The sequence below is a fragment of the Equus quagga genome, chromosome 1, assembly GCF_021613505.1.
Source record: "Equus quagga isolate Etosha38 chromosome 1, UCLA_HA_Equagga_1.0, whole genome shotgun sequence".
Lineage (NCBI taxonomy): Eukaryota > Metazoa > Chordata > Mammalia > Perissodactyla > Equidae > Equus > Equus quagga.
This window is the reverse complement of record NC_060267.1, coordinates 34370462-34386567: the sequence shown is the minus strand read 5'-3', so window position 1 is coordinate 34386567 and position 16106 is coordinate 34370462. Positions and strand designations below refer to the sequence as shown.

At 40.9% G+C, this 16106-nt stretch overlaps 1 protein-coding gene across 10 annotated transcripts in view; it reads right to left on the bottom strand.

Moving 5' to 3' along the window:
* LMNTD1 (lamin tail domain containing 1) overlaps nucleotides 1-16106 on the bottom strand; it is a 365312-nt gene that overhangs the window by 118028 nt on the left and 231178 nt on the right. For all 10 annotated transcript variants that reach the window (XR_006889733.1, XM_046669396.1, XM_046669406.1 and 7 more), the window contains one exon: nucleotides 4970-5071. Coding sequence is in view for 8 of the 10 variants with exons in the window: in XM_046669396.1 (XP_046525352.1) it covers nucleotides 4970-5071 (102 nt within the window). In the remaining 2 variants the exon portion in view is untranslated. Of the gene's footprint in view, nucleotides 1-4969; nucleotides 5072-16106 lie in introns of those variants that run through there.

Below are 16106 nucleotides of genomic sequence, written 5' to 3'. Positions count from 1 at the left end.
AGTGACACAGAGAAGAGAGGCCAACTACTCTCATTGCAGCCTTCCAACTCTGCACTCATCAACACTCAAATAAATTTGCTTAATATCTCCAAAATATCTGCCCCTTCAAGATAGCCAATCACGCCACACACTGAGTCTTGAAAGTATGTAAAGCCAGCAGTAAACTTCAGCTCATGTTTCTGCCAAAGAGAGTAAGTTCAGTATACGGTTAAGAGCATGGGCTAGGGAGACAAGGTCCTGGATTGAAATCTTAGCTCTGCCACTCACTAAAGAGTGACCTCAAGAAATTGCTTAACCACTCTAGTTCATGGTTTACTCACCTCTAAAATTAGGTAGTTATCATGCTGACTCATAGAGATATTATGAAGTTGAAATGCCATGCATGTGAAGTTCTTAGCAGAGACCACAGAAATTGCACATAGGACTCTTCCTTCTCATCATTCCTCTACCTCATCTCCCTGATTCTGTAAATCTCTGGTTTTCTTTGACCTTCAACTTGTTTCCTATTCTCCATTGTGTTTGAAAATCTGATTGGGCTCCCTTCTCTCTTATCAGGGACATCTCAGGAAAGGCAGATCCACTGAAAGGGCTTAAGCCTGAGGAGAGTATAATAAAGGGACTATTTACAGAAGGATAGACTGGGTTAAGAAACCAAGGGATGGTGGAGCACCAATGAATGTGAACTCATGATCACCTTTAGGTTTAAAGTGCAAGAGGGACAAAGGTGTCGCTGGAGCCAGATAGTAGCTAGAGCTATAGAAAAGCTGTGGCCTTATTAGAATGCAGCCATCCCAGAACAGCAGTGAGGCAGGGAGGGAGCAGTGTGTGTGCAGGGTAATTACCCAACCTTTCTCCCCTCCTTCTTCTCAACCTCCTGCCAGTGCCTCCTGTTGTCTGAACTCAACTGGAAGCAAAATAATACTGGAGCCAGGTGGTACAGTCTATAGGGGTCAGTTTTCTGGGGCACCAGAAGGGCTGAGAAGGCCAGAGAACTGATGGTGGAGTGAGGTTGGGGCCAAATGTGCTGTTGTTTTTTGCATAAGGGGTAGAAGTATGGGAAGAGATCTAAACATTTCAACGGATCATTGTCCCCATGACAGGTGAGGGAAATGAAGTTCAGAGAAGTAGCAGCTTGCCAAGATTTCCAGCTAGAAAAAGGAACCAGATTCAGAGCCCTAAACGGCCTATGATGTTTCCCACAACACTGCATGGCTCCTCAGAGTGATGGTTGAAATGACCTTGGTCTTACCTAATCGGTTTCTGCCCTGAGATAAACCAAGGGTGTGAAATCCTATCTTGTTTTTGGCCTTCCTTCAGTTCCCTACTTAGTTGGTCTGAATCTATTCATTGTGATTTTCCAAATTATCTTTCAGAGAGGGTTTCTTAAAGATTAATTTTGAAAGTTACTGACAACCAAATTGGGTTCCCTCCTTTTTTTAGAAAAAGGAAGGTTAAATCTAGGATATGAAGGCATCTGAAAGAGAGAAAGAGAGAAAGGAAGGAAGGAAGAGAAGAAAGAAGGAAGGAAGGCAGGCAGAAAGAAGGAAAGAGGGGAAGGAAGAAAGAAAGAAGGAAAAAGGAGGGAGAGAGGTAGGGAGGGAAGAGAAAAAGAGAGAGAGGAGAGAGGGAGAGATGCTTTACAAAAACAGTTTGGGCAGCATTATTTGTAATAACCAAAAACTGGAGACTAAGTAAATGCCTATCAGTAAAGGTAGAGTGACGAAACAAATTGTGACATATCCATATAGTAGAATATTATACAACAAGGGATCTAAAACTGCAAGCAACAAAAAGAATGAAACTCATAGATATGGTATTAAGAGAAGGAAGCCAGTTTCCGTTTATAAGATTTCAAAAGGAGGCAAAAATAATCTATGTTGTTAGAAGATATGATGGTGGTTGTTTTAGGGGAAGGGAAATGACTGGAAAGTGGTTTCTGTGGTGTTAATAATGTTCCGGGTTTTGTTTATTTGTTTGTTTCTGCTTATTTGTTTAATCTGGGGGGGTGATTATACAGGTGTGTTCATTTTGTGAAAATTCTTTGAGCTGCCCTTTATGATTTGTGTCTTTTTCCATATGCACATTAACACATGTGCACAAACAAAATTTCAAGTAACCAGTTGCACTAGTCAGTTTTGCTTCAGAAAAAATCTAGTCTTCCAAAATCTCTTCTAGCTTACAACACAAACAATTATCTCTTTATGGTAGCAGAATTCTATGAATGGCCCCCATGGTCTCTATCCCTTGGTGTTACTCCCCTGATTATGTTACATCACATGGCAAAGGGATTTGGCAGATGTAATTAAGTTTATTAATCAGTTGACTTTAAGGTAAGGAGATTATCTGGGTAGACCTAACCAAATCACATAAACCCTTTAAAAGCAGAATTTTCTCCAGCTGGTGATCAGAGATTTGCTGGGGAGATTCAACGTGCCATTGCTGGCTTGAAGATGGAAGGGGCCACACTGAAAAGACCTGAGAACAGCCTCTAGCAACTAAGAGCAACCCCTGGCCCACAGCCAGCAAGAAAAAGGAACTCAGTCCTACAACCACAAGGAAATAAATTCTGCCAATGACCAGTGAGCTCAGAAGAGAACCCTTAACCTCAAATGAGAAAAGCAGCTGGCACCTTGGTTTCAGCCCAGTGAGACCCTAAGCAGGTATCTCATAGTGCCATGCCCAGACATCTGACCTACAGAAACTGTGAGATAATAAATTTGTGGTTTTAAGCTGCTAAATCTGTGTTAATTTGTTATGCAGCAATAGAAAATGAATGCACACTTGTTCACATGTTGGCAGCTTTGGGGTGGCAGCTGGTGAGACTGTGCTCCGCTCTGCTCCACATGTCTTCACATTCTGGGACCCATGTTGAAGGAGCTTCCCTATTTGAGACATTCATATGGCAGAGCGGAAAGAGTAAGTCAACTGACAGAAACCCATAATGCCTCCTAAAGGATGTAGTGTTCATCACATCTGCTTACACTGCAATGGCCAAAGCAAGTCACATGGCTACACCCAAAGGCAATGGGACAGGATGTATAATCTTCTTATAGAAAAGGGGAGATTGAATAATTTCAAAACACAATACAGTCTACCACCATAGAAGGTTACAACTGTGGCTTCATTGGAGAGAGTAGAGTCTTTGGGGTCAGAAAGACTTGCGTATGAAGCTTGGTACCACCACTTTACTGGCTACGTGACCACAGAGAAGTTAGGAAATTTCTCTGAGCCTCAGTCTCTTCAATGGTAAATACCTGTCTTACAGGATTGGTGTGAATGTTAAACGTACCAGTACAACGCCTGATAGATACGCTAATAAATGTTGATAAATATTAGCCTCAGCCTCTTGTCTCAAGGATTAACCAGAATGTAATTCTTCCAAAGGGAGAAGTCAGGGAATGAAAGCCGTATCTAAACACACCTCTCCCTAATAAAACTAATGCAGAGTCCCAAAGGCATAATTCCTTTACATACAGTATCTCTTTGAGCATTGCAGTAACAAGTCACAAAGAGTAAAGGGAATATAGTATTACTCTTCCGAATGAGATTGTTAAACGCAATCAATATCAGAGGTGGGATTACTTTATAATTACTCACTAAATTGATGATTCACTTTAACACCTATTTTTGGCTCGTGAAGATGTTGTTATAAAGTCATAGTTATTACAGTTGGAAAACTGGCCAAACCAAACGGTGAATAATGTTTTGTCCTCAGACTGTTTAGGCTTTCTTTTTAACCTGCCCAGATGGTTTTAAATGCTATTTCAGCTTTCTAGTTCACAGATATTTTTAAATAACTATTATTAGTTGTTATTTTTTAAGCCTCAATCCACTATTTAGGGTTTTAACATTTTGTTATTATACAAAAAAATAACCATTACACACACAATCAAGTCAGTACACTTTTGTGAGGAGGAAAAGAAGAGTCAAGTCACTCCAAAACTTAATCAAGCAGAGATAACCGAAGTCAACATTTTGGTGTTTATTCTTCCAATTTTTTTCCCTGAATAGATAGATAGACAGATAGACAGAATGTGTGTGTATATACATATACATATATGGTATATATTTGTATTTTTGTTATTTACATATATTTCTTTCACAAAAATGATGTTATGTATTATATTCTATTTTGTAACCTTCATTTTCCTTTAGTTATATACATATATACTGCCATTTTAATGGTTTCACTCAATGATTCTATGCGTATTATTTAACCAGTGCCTTATTATTGAATACTTAGATTATTTGTAAATTTTCTAGTATTCAATCCCTTAAACAGAGAATTAGAGGGAGCCAGGGTATACGGCTTTGTGGTCAGAGCACCAGCCTGATTTTGGCCTTACTCACTCCCACTCACCCTCTGATCAGATCCCATATATGGCAGCTCCGCTCTTAAATTTCCAAATGTATCCTGGGAATGTTAAAGAACAATAAGCATAGAATCTTTTTGAGGATGAGTGAGCCTTTTAAAACATTTTCAGCTATTTTGTATTATTATCAAGAGTTGCCAGATGGTATGTACAAGCATCTACCTCCTGGTTTAACTGCCCTTTCCATGATTGTCTTTATCGACCAGTTAAGTTCTCTGTGAAAACTCAGTGCCCGTGTCCAGTGTCATCACAAAGGTGCCCATGATTAAAGCACTCAGGTGCCATCTTTTTTTTTTTCTTCCCCAAAACAAAATTGAAAAAGTCAGCCTTGTGTTCTGATTCTTCTTTTGCTTCAGAGCAAGAAAATGATTGCTCATAAAGTCCCCCAAAGAACTGGCATTAATGACTCTCGGAAGCCCTGAATGAAGCCATTGTTCTAGAAACATGACTGCCTTTATGGGGAAACCAATTACATATGTATATATAAATATATATTTTTCACATACAAGGAATTAAATGAAAGTCTCCATCTGCCTCTGTTAAGAGCTCCCTTTGGAAATACTAGGAAGCCAATCACCCAGAGCCTGGACACTGACCTCTAGCCTGGCCCCCCGGGGCCCAGCCTTCCGTTGTCTCCTCTGCGGCTTCACCTCAGCTCTTGTGATGAATGTGCTATTGTTGGTCTCTTCAGAGAGGAGCTGTTAAAGGAAAGGGAAGATTATTTGTAAGTAGGTAGGAAGATGTTCCAACAAAAGAATGAAATGAAGAAATTAGCTTCCTTTTATGTGTAAGCACCAGCGCTGCTGCCAAATCTTCAGGCTGTAGTGAGTGAGGAAAAGAATGACCTTCCTGATGCAAGGCAGTCACCTGCAGCCACTGACCAGTCATGGGTAAGGCCACCCTCTCCTTTACCCTGGGGAAGATAGGAGATGGGGGGTGATTGCAAATTTATCCTAGGATATTTCTCATCTGGTAGAAACCTTGTAACATTGCGACAACTTCTTGAATGGGAGGTCTATGTAAAATACCAAGCCCCAAGTGAGCTAAATTTTTTTAACATGTTGTGGCCCTCTGAAAGTAGAAAGTTGAGAGATTTATGGAGTAGGGTTAGCTGATTATTAATTTTTACTGTATGTAAGAGGCATTGCCATGGCCTAGAATAAAGCTGCAGAAAGTCCAGAAATCTTACCACCATGCTCTTCTGGAAAGCCTGCGGTCTGACAGGAATCTCAAAGCTATGAGGAAAGACATCTTAAAGTTGATCTGTGAAGTACTATTTTGGACAATGAGGGGAGATCACAGGTTGTCTGTTTCTCATAGACAATTTGCCATTATGGGCCATTGGAAAATAAGAACAGAAAAATGAACAATCAGAAATGTGTACAGGAGAAGGATAAAAAAGGAACATTTGGGCACGACCTTAGTCAGCTACGAGTTAGTTGATAGCTTTGTCCAAGAGATGGACGACACGCTGCTATAAGGGATGAGATTTCTTCATTTTCACCTTGAGGAAAGACTTGAGGAAAGGGAGCTGGCGGGTTTGCTGAAGAGCTGAGAGGGCCTGTATGAAAATGGATGCCACCAGTGAAGGAAGAGAATAGTTAACTTGTAGGGTACAGTAAGAGCCAATCAAAGGGCTTGCTTAAAGAACAGAGGTAGTGAGATAAAGAGAAGGACAAGAATTAAGAAGAATGAGAAGGTAAAAGAAAAAGCAGAAGAGATAAGAAAGAGAGAAGATAAGATTCTGAGGTCTTTCTTAAACTGCCTGGCTTCTTACCTTTCTACTGCTTCATCTCAGTTCTAACACTCTAAATAACATGGCCCTTAGGGAGCCTCCTGCTCCCAGCCTGAGTGATGCCCTCCTCTGGGATCTTGGAGCTCCCAGTGTCCCCTCTCATCGCAAAGGTCTTCAATGGCCTAAGTTTACTTGTCTGTCTGTCTAGTAGACTCTGAGCCTCATGGGTTCAGGACAACATGCCCACTTTGCTCCCTACTGTGATCTTAGCACCTGGAATAATGCCTGGTGCATGGTAAGTGTTCAAAAAGTATGCTGGGTGAATACATTGCAAGGGGGAAGGGTGTGCAGAGGTCATAAGTGGAGAGGAGAGCCTGATTAGAGGGGAGCAGATTTCCAAGGATGGCCAGAGTCCACAGGCAGAGAATTGGTGCAGTCTGGGAACTTAAAGAAGCACCAGAGAATGTGAGAGGGTGGCAAAGACGGGGCTCAGGGGCAAGTGGGGTTGATCACAAAGGGCCCTTAAACCGTGTGAAGGAGATTAGAATTAATGCTGAGGGCAGTGTAGAGACATTGGCAGGAACGTTGGGAAGTGATGTGATTAAATCCGTATGTTTAGAAAAAGGAATTTTGCTGTAGCCTGAAAAACTGATCAGAGAAGGGATGGCATGGAGGCCGGAGGCCCACTTAGAAGACTGTTGCAGAAATCGATAGGAGATATTATCGTGAGTTGAACCATATAGTGCAGAAGGGATGGAGAAAGTGCATGGATTTTAGAAAAATTTCAAAAGTAGAGCTGACAGAGCTTTGATATTGATTGGAGAATAAGGATGAAAAAGGAGAAGTCGAGACTGATAGCTGTAATTTTAGCCATGAGCAAATGGATAGTCAATGGTACCATTCGCTAAGCAAGTAGGAGGAGTATTTTCTCATTTTTGTAAAATCAGTTTCAGGCAGATTGAAGTCGATGCGTCTGTGCAATATCCAAGAGGACACGTCCAGAGGTAGTTACATATGCGCATCTTCAGAGCTCAGGTGAATAACTGGGCTGGAGACACAGAGCTAGTGATCATGGGCAGAGGTGGTAATTAAAGCCATGGAAATTGATGAGATTGCTTAGAGGAATGTGCAGAGGGAGGAGACTGGAAGACTCGGGACTCTGACGAACAGACACAGTTTTTAAAAGGGCAGAAGAAAGGAGCTTAAAAAGAATAGTATAGGGGCCGGCCCTGTGGCCGAGTGGTTAAGTTCGCGCGCTCCGCTGCAGCGGCCCAGGGTTCGAATCCTGGGCGCGGACATAGCACTGCTCGTCAGGTCACGTTGAGGTGGAGTCCCACATAACACAACTAGAAGGACCCACAACTAAGATATACAACTATGTACAGGGGAGTTTGGGGAGATAAAGCAGAAAAAAAAAAAAAGAATATTATAATAAAGCAGCCTGAGAGACAGAAAGCTGTGACAGCGGCTGAGGGAAGAATTCATTTCAAGTAGGAGTTGTCTAGATATCAAAGTCTATAAGAAGTTAGGTTGATAACTGAGACATGTCTATTAAATTTAGCACCAAGGCAGTAATTCATGACCTTGATGAGAACAGCTTCAGTAACAGTTTAGGGACAGAAGCCATATTACACTGGGTTGAGAAGCGAACAGGAGGCAATAATGTGAATACAGTGAATGTAGACAAATATTGCAAGAGGTTTGATGGTGAAGGGCAAGTACTCATAGTTTCCAAAGCTGTTAGACCATCAGTCTTTATAGGAGGAAATAATTGGCAACTAGTTGTAGCCTGGGGAGAACAAAGAGCAAAGCAGACCCCCGAGAGCTGCGGATAACTCCAAAACCTTGGAGATGGTGGTGCCACAGACGGAAAGCAGAGGAAGGTGTTTGCTGGAGAAGTTCCATTTTAAACTCTGGTATGTTGGATGGTGCTTTGCCAAGTGAAAATACGCAAAAGCAATTGGACAGAGAAGAGTGGAACTGACAGAGGTGCTCTGGCTGAGATGGACATTGAGAGTTCTCTGCAGTAGTGGCGGCTAAGACAGTCCACAGGAGTAAGACCTCCCAGGGAAAGAAAGTGAATGAGAGGCAGAGACAACTGAGAATAGTAATGATACAACAGTCCACTGATATTTGTCACCCAGGAACTAGGTACTTTTCCTGGTCGGACAACTGGATAAGGGCCATCAAGTTATCATGTCTATGCAGACTTTTAAACCTTTACTAAATTGTCTTGAGTGTCGAGAAATCTAAACTTCTGATCATTAAAGACAAGTTAACACTCCCCACCTCCACCCTCAGACTATGCGTTATGCAATACTCTTGACTTTACAACTTGAAATTTATTCAGTAAAACTTATTCAGATGCTTTTAGCGTTTTCTGTAGTATATAATTTCTGTGAACAACACACTTCCCACCATAAACTACTATTTTCAATAATGAGTAAAATTATGAGAGAGATGAATTTAGAGTTTGCCTCAGGCCTTCTCTGAATGAATGCTAAAAAGTGTCCTGTGTTTGGGCAACAACCAGGGTGTGGGTGACTGATCTTTCGAGGATATGGAGAGCTGTGTTAGGAAGCTGAAGCTGAAAAGGTGGCTGGGAGTCAGAGCATGGCAGGCCTTTAACATTCTGCTAAGCACTTTTGGCTTCATTCTGTAGATAATGGAAAGCCATTGAGTTATTGTGAGCAGAGGAGGCAGAGGCTTAGATCTGAGTTTTAAGAAGGTAAATCTGGTAATTAGTAAGCTCCTAAAAAGTATTTGTTAACTGAATGGAGAAATGACGCCTGAAGACTAGGAGGTGAGAGAAAAGGTACTGTTATTGTTTGGAAGATAATGGGAGATGAGTTAGAAGGTCTCTCATTCAATGTCAGGCACTGAATTTTGTCAGTCATTTGTGTAAGTTATTAAAGCAGAGAATAAAAAAGGCAGATACAGTTACCTTAGATATTATATTTTAATTTAAGACATGTATGGGTACATTCATCCAGCAATTGTATAACAGAGCGCCAAGGCCCTTCCTTTGTATATAGGTCTACTAATTGGAGTTTTGTATCATTTTTCTTGCATGAGCCACACCGTGTTTCTGTTTCTGTTTCTTTAAATTGCAGCAAAAGGCAATCAGAGTGCAGAATCTTAAGGAAATTTTTACAAGTTTTTCCCAATCATTTTTAGTTCACCTTTCTCATACTTATTTGGATTATAACATTTTCAGTCACTCACTCTCATCAACTCTTTCCAAAGTATTCAACTTAGTTTTCATAGGAACAGCCAGCTCTCTTTCATACTCGTATTTCATTATTGTGTATAGTATTTAATTAAATTTTGTAACATAATAAAAAGTACAACTGCATTGACTGGCTTGCAAACAAAATACAACTGTTTGTTGGCAAGCATTCAACTAAACTGGTGGGACCAGGAAAGTTCAATGTACCAACAGTCTACTAGGCTCCAGTGATGAGTGTGAAAGACGACTGGAGAGGGTTGTTAATGAGGTGCTTTGACAAACTGGGGGTTGACTAACAGAGCTTCTACTGTAACGATCTGATCTGAGGCAACAAAGAGAAATGGGAAATACAAGAGGAGAAATAGGTTTGGCAGAAAATATAATAAAGTTAGTTTTGGATGTGTTGAGTTTCTTGGTGGGCATCCATCTTGAGGTGGCCAGAAGGCAGCTAGAAATGTTATTCTGGCTTTCAGTGAGAGGTCTTGGTTAGTGATATCAACCTGTAGTCATCCATGTAGAAATGATAACTGAAGCCATGAAAATGGATGGGCTCAGGCAGAAAAGGAGTGAGGACACGGCAGGTTGGTCAGGGTAATACACAATCAGATATGAGGCAAATCTAAGATCCAGGTGGAAGAAGCTGGGGCAGTGAGGCAATAGTGGCACACCCAGGAGATAGAAGCATACCCAGGAGATAGAGGCACATCCAAGAGACAGAGGCAAGGGGTTAGATGATTAGAGGGATTCTACCTATGTCCTGCTCATTGTCTTGGGCAATGTTTTGCCAAGCCTGGGGTATTTTTTTTTCCACTACAGAGGCATCTTACTGCTCTGCAGATAGTGCTGGAAGAGTAGGCGGCCATGAAAGAGACCTCATAGTACTTAGAAAAGGAAGCAAGACTGAGGGGAATCTTCTTTAGAATAGAGAAGACTTAAACACGTTTTTAGGCTGAGGGAAGGGAACCAGTGGATAGAGAAATTTTTAAAAATTAGAAATAGAAGTGGTTTTCTCTGTAACGTGAGATTATAGGTGATTTTTGTTTTCAAGTTTGTTCCTTTCTGTATCTTGCAAATTTTCTAAATTGAGTGTATAAATACCGAACTCAAAAAAACCTGCTTTTTTTCAATACTAAATATGAGATTGGGGATAGTCTATGAAACAATGTCATTCCAGAAAAAGTGGAATGGAGTGGTATCAAGAACACAGGTGGAGAAGAGAGCTGGGGAAGGGAACAGGGACACTTTTCCCATTGAGAAGAGCGAAAAGCATACAACTGAAGATTGAGAGAAATTTTGAAGTGGAGGTAGGAAAATTTGAGGAGAATCGCATCATTTTGCCTCTTTGTATTTTAAGTAAATTAAGAGGGGAGGTGGTGTGCTAAAACTGAGGAAGAGAGATAGGACTAGAAGTATGGAAAGAGTGAAAATGTTTTCAAAACTCTGTATGAAGAATAAAAAAGGATGTAATTTGAAATTGGTAAACATATTTCAAAGAGCCTGGAGCCCCAGCTAAAGTAGGATAATATGTATGCATAGTGTAGCCAGTTACCGTATGATCTCCCATGGCAACAGTTAACTGTCTGGGAATAGTGGTAGCAGTTAGAATTTCCCAGGCAGGTGTTGGAGAGTCATGGGTGAGAAATCTGAGGTAGCTCTCACTCCCACTCCCACTCCCACGAAACCTGCTCCTCCTCTTGTGTTATCTATTTTGGGCAACTACATCACCATGCCCTCTGTTGCTCCTTGAAGAAACCTTGGAATCATTCTAGATTCCTCTCTCTCTTTCATGAACACCCCTCTAAACAATCTACAAGTTCTGTCCACTTTTTCTCCTAACACTTCTCTCGCCTTCACTGTCATCACGTTTGTTGAGGCCAATATCATCCTCTGGCCATAACTGTTACCTTGGCCTCTGACTGCTCCCCCCATCTATTCCTGCCTCACTCAATTCCGTTCTTTGCGCTGTCTTTGTCTTTAAAAGGCCACCTCAGGTATTGTTTAGCCTTTTAAGGCCCTCAAAAGGCTTCTGATTGCTCTTGGGATAAGGCCGAAAATTCTCAACACATCCACCACATCTCAAATGGCATATTTGTTTGTAGCAAAGAGCCTTACTTCCAGCGTTCACAGGAAAGAAACCTCTTTCTGACTTTCTGAGAAACACTTGGCATGGAGGGTCATTTTGCATGAAGAGGAAAGCCAAAGAAAATTCACAAATCTCTGGCCTGGCCAACTGATAGGTGGTGCTGCCATTTCTCGAAATAGAGAATAAAGGAGAAGCAGATAATGACCAGTTCCATTTGGGGCATGTCGAGTTTGAGATGCCCATGAAATTTCCCAGGGAAGGTGTTAAGAAGACAGTTGAGAGCTTTTGAGAGAGTGTAGGGGAGAGCTATAAATTTGATGTCATCAGTTTAGAGATGTCAGTTGAAGTAATGGCTGTCGAGGAAATGGTCCAGAGAAAGTATATGAAGAGAGCAAAAAAGACTGTAAAACCCTAGGATTATCCACATTTAAAGGAGAAGCAAAAAGTGACCTTAATGGAGAACATTTGAATTACAGCATGAACTTGGAGGTGTAAGAAGGTGATCTGGAGGAAGTGGCTACGCAAAGAAATGACACTTAGAATTTAATCTGCAGGGTCGTTTTTGGAAAATTATATCTCTTCTTTGTTTCTAGATCTTCCCTTTCAAAGGAATTGACTGCAGAGTATTACATCTGAAACTGGGCTTTCAAATAAAGGAAATAATTGTAAGGACTTTGTTTTAAGGATATAAATCAGCTAGTAGTTAAGCCAGGGAACAATAAACAGTCATTAGCTGAGGCAAAGCAATGTAAGTCCTAGAAACTTTTATTTCTTTTAAAAAATTGATTGTCCAGTAAGACACCAATAGCATAAAAAGCCACATTAATTGGTGCTTATAAAGTGATTAATCTCTTTATTTCCCCTCTAATCATTTGAAATGTTCTATAAGATGCCCTTGTGAAAAGAAAAGGTAGTATTTTAACAGGATTTTTACAAGGGCTTTCCTTTCGCAGGGTTTCAGAGTGTGGCGGCACGGTTCTCAGCATCATAATTCAACACCAGCCTCCTTCAAATCAGACATTTTTATGTGAGTTCAGACGATATACAGGACCGTGAACTCCAACACTGAAATTTCAGAAAGCAACTCTTCCATTTGTTAACTGGAAAATAAACAGACTGCTATCTCCTTTGTCAAAGAGGTCTACATGATAAAGAATAAGGATGACAGCTTTGCCAAGTCCCTCCATTTCCTCTTTCTTTAGGACTAAGCCAACTACTTAACATTTGCCCTTACATAAGATCACTTGGGGCTCTATGCCCAATCTCATGATCTTCAAGCCCTTGTGACATGAGGAATCCTACCCACACAAAGCATCTGGTCTCCATTTTCTTAGGTGGGAAGCTCAAGAGGATGATGTGTGCAAACACAGTATTTATGGGTGTGCCATATACATTCTTCACAAAATTGAGTGGGTAGAAGACTACTGTCACTTCAAAGTTGGTTTCTCTATGTATAGATTGCCAGAACTCGCAAGCCCTCAGGAATAGAATGAGCAGTCACTGTACCCAGCAATTAGTATGGATGCATTTCCTGTTTCCCTGTCTTCCCCTGGTTGGATCTGATGATCTTTCCATCTATATGTTCAATTGTACCCTTCTCAGACAGGAAGTGTTTAAAGAGTCTGGGGCCCTTGATTTCTTCACAGTGAGGAAATGTTTAATATTAAGTATCCTAGAGGGAGTCCACTGGTTTGTATTATGTTAGTAAACACCTTGCTGCCTGTCCTACATCAGGATGTCAGGCCTTGTGTGCTGGCACACACATTGCCTTTCACTCCTCCGTGATGTTCCCACGGGCCTCCTGTACTTGCCTTGCCTTTGAGAACTGGCCCTCCTTTGCTCTTGCTGGTTCCTCTAGCCAAGAACTGAATAAAGCTTTGCCCTGCATTCCAGTTCAGGGCCCTTGTCCCTACTACTCTTACACAGGCCAGCTGGATGCAGGCTGTCAATCTCTCTGCACTTGCATCATGGGCTTCTGTCATTGACGCTTGATGGAGACTGCTACAACCCTGAAACTTGGTACTTTCTGCCTCCCGGGTGGATCCATCCTGTGAGCCCTGGAATTAGCACAGGTCTTCTTAGGCCACGCCCACACATTACTAAGGGGGCGAAGGTCAGATTAATTACACTTCCCTCTGCTCTGGCTTGCTAAGAATAAAAATTTGATGTGTCCCTAATAGATCCCAAACTCTCCCATTAACATCTAACGCACAAAAATTCTTCACTCTACATCAAAACTGTCTTATCAGTTATCTGTGTAATAAACTCCTTTGATGAAGTGAATGAACTTTTAAAATGTGAACACATTTTCAAACGATCACATGGATGTGGTACCTGAGTATTGGTAACAAACTTTGCAAATAATCATTTTTTAGTGAGTGTAGGGAGACCAACTGTCCAGGTTTACCCAGGACTCTTCAGTTTTAGACTGAAAATCCTGCAAACTGAGATATTTGGTCACCCTAGGAAAATGAGTCAATCTTGCCTATTGGCCTTGATCTGTAAAATGAGAAAGGACCCAAGTGTAACTATGTATAAAATTATAACCTGCTAATTCTCTTTTAATTGCAGCCTCTTCCTGCCCACTTAGTATTCTGTGTCTAAACAGAACTTCCAGCTAAATGAGGTCCTTTCCACTTAGACCTCTCTTCCTTTTAAAAGATCTTTTCCATTCCCTGCATGGCACTTTCTGTTCTTAAGACTGTCATCAACACTGCCTTGTAGATTTCAGCAGTGCATCCTGACCCAGACAGCAACCCCAGTTCTATGGGAAAGTCTTTTATCCACCTCCAACAGGTGTCCTGGTTTTCTCACTACTTCAACTGACACATGACAAAGCCCCATTTTCTCCATCCTAAAGCAAGTGTTTTAAGTGTTTAAACCAGGAAGGGAACAGAAATCCAAATGCTGGGTTAAGCCAAATAAAGAGGATTTTTTTCTCTCTTCAGCAAGACTTCTTAAAGTCTTAATTCGCTAAATATACGTTGTGAATCTCCAAAGGAATCAAGTATGTTCACTGTTTCCCAAATGTACTTGATCATGGGTGCCATTGGAGGGATAACATTATTAATACTTTGTGGAATTCAGGTCTGGCTGTATAAAGTTTGGGAAGTGACAGTGCAAGTGGAAAAGGACAGACTTTGATGCCAGAAAGCTCTGGGTTCAAGTCTTAGCACCAATGCTTTTTAGTTGGTGACATTTATTTAACCTATCTGTAAATCTTTTATTTAATTAAGGTTCCATGTTGTTACAAAAAAAGGAGGTAGAGGAGAAGGGAGATTTAAAGCCAATTTGTTTCCTCTTTTGGATACTGGGTACCTACCTGCTGGGCCTGTTGTAAGGATTTATAAACTTGTATATGAAAGACACCTGCCATACTATCTCAAAGGTTCATGGTGTACATGTAACATAAATATCTCACTCCAGTGACTATAGCTTCATGACAGATTAATGGAACAAAGCGAAAACAAAGAGCAGAAAGCCAATATGTGCTATGTGTTGAGTAGAGAGGGCGTTCATAAACTCATCGATACCTTTGCCTATCATTTCAGAATTCCTTTCCTTTGAGATTCAACATTTTTATCATATTAAGCTATTATAAAATGACCTTTAACACACATTACTTAAAAGATAATGGGAGAGGGGGCCGGCCCCGTGGTTGAGTAGTTAAGTTCATGTGCTTTGCTTCAGCGGCCTGGGGTTTGCCGGTTCGGATCCTGGGCATGGACTTACACACCACTCATCAAGCCATGCTGTGCCATAGAAGAACCAGAATGACCTACAACTAAGATATACAACTATGTACTGGGCCTTTGGGGAGGAAAAAAAAAAGGAGGATGATTGGCAACAGATGTTAGCTCAGGGCCAACTTTCTTCACCAAAAAAAAAAAAAGTGTGAAAAATACTTTTTAAAAAAATAACAGGGGAAAAAACAAATGGGTAGAAAGAGAAGAAAACGAATGTATGCTTTGTTCTCCTACTTGGAAATCCACAAGGCATATTAGCATAGTAAAGTCACCTCTTGGGGCATAGATGGGACAAAAATGTCATTAAAAAGGTGGAAGGAAGAGGCCAGAAGACTTTAAAGATACAATTCGCACTCTCCACACTCAACAAATACTAAGAGGTGAGAGGGTTAGAGACCCAACTGTTAAATTCCAAGGGCCTAGCCCTACTAGACTGTTACTACCCTGAGGACAGGAACTATGTCTGTCTTGCTCATCATGGTGTTTCCAGCATGGTCTCAGGGTCTGGTATGTGGCTGCCACCCAGTATATTGATGTTGAATGAGTAAATTAATACTTTATAAACTCAAAAGCCCTGATCAAATTCTTATTTGACTTTTGTTCATTTCTTTACACATCTTAGGAATGTTTCATGACAGTATTCTAAGACTTTCAGATTTCATCGCATCTGCTGTTAACTCCATTTCATGCAAGAAAGAACATTTTCAGATCAAAAAAGGTAAGAATGATGTCATCTCTTAATATAGGGCTGATCTTCTCAAGGAAGAGCCATTAGTATCCTTAAACTGTCCAAAAAGTGATAGTATTATTAGCATTTATTGAGCACTTACTGTTCTATGTGCTTACATGTAATAATCAACTGAACCTTCATAATTCCCAGTGGAACAGCTATTTTCATTACAGCGATATAGATGAGAAAACTGAGGTCAAGAAAGGTTAA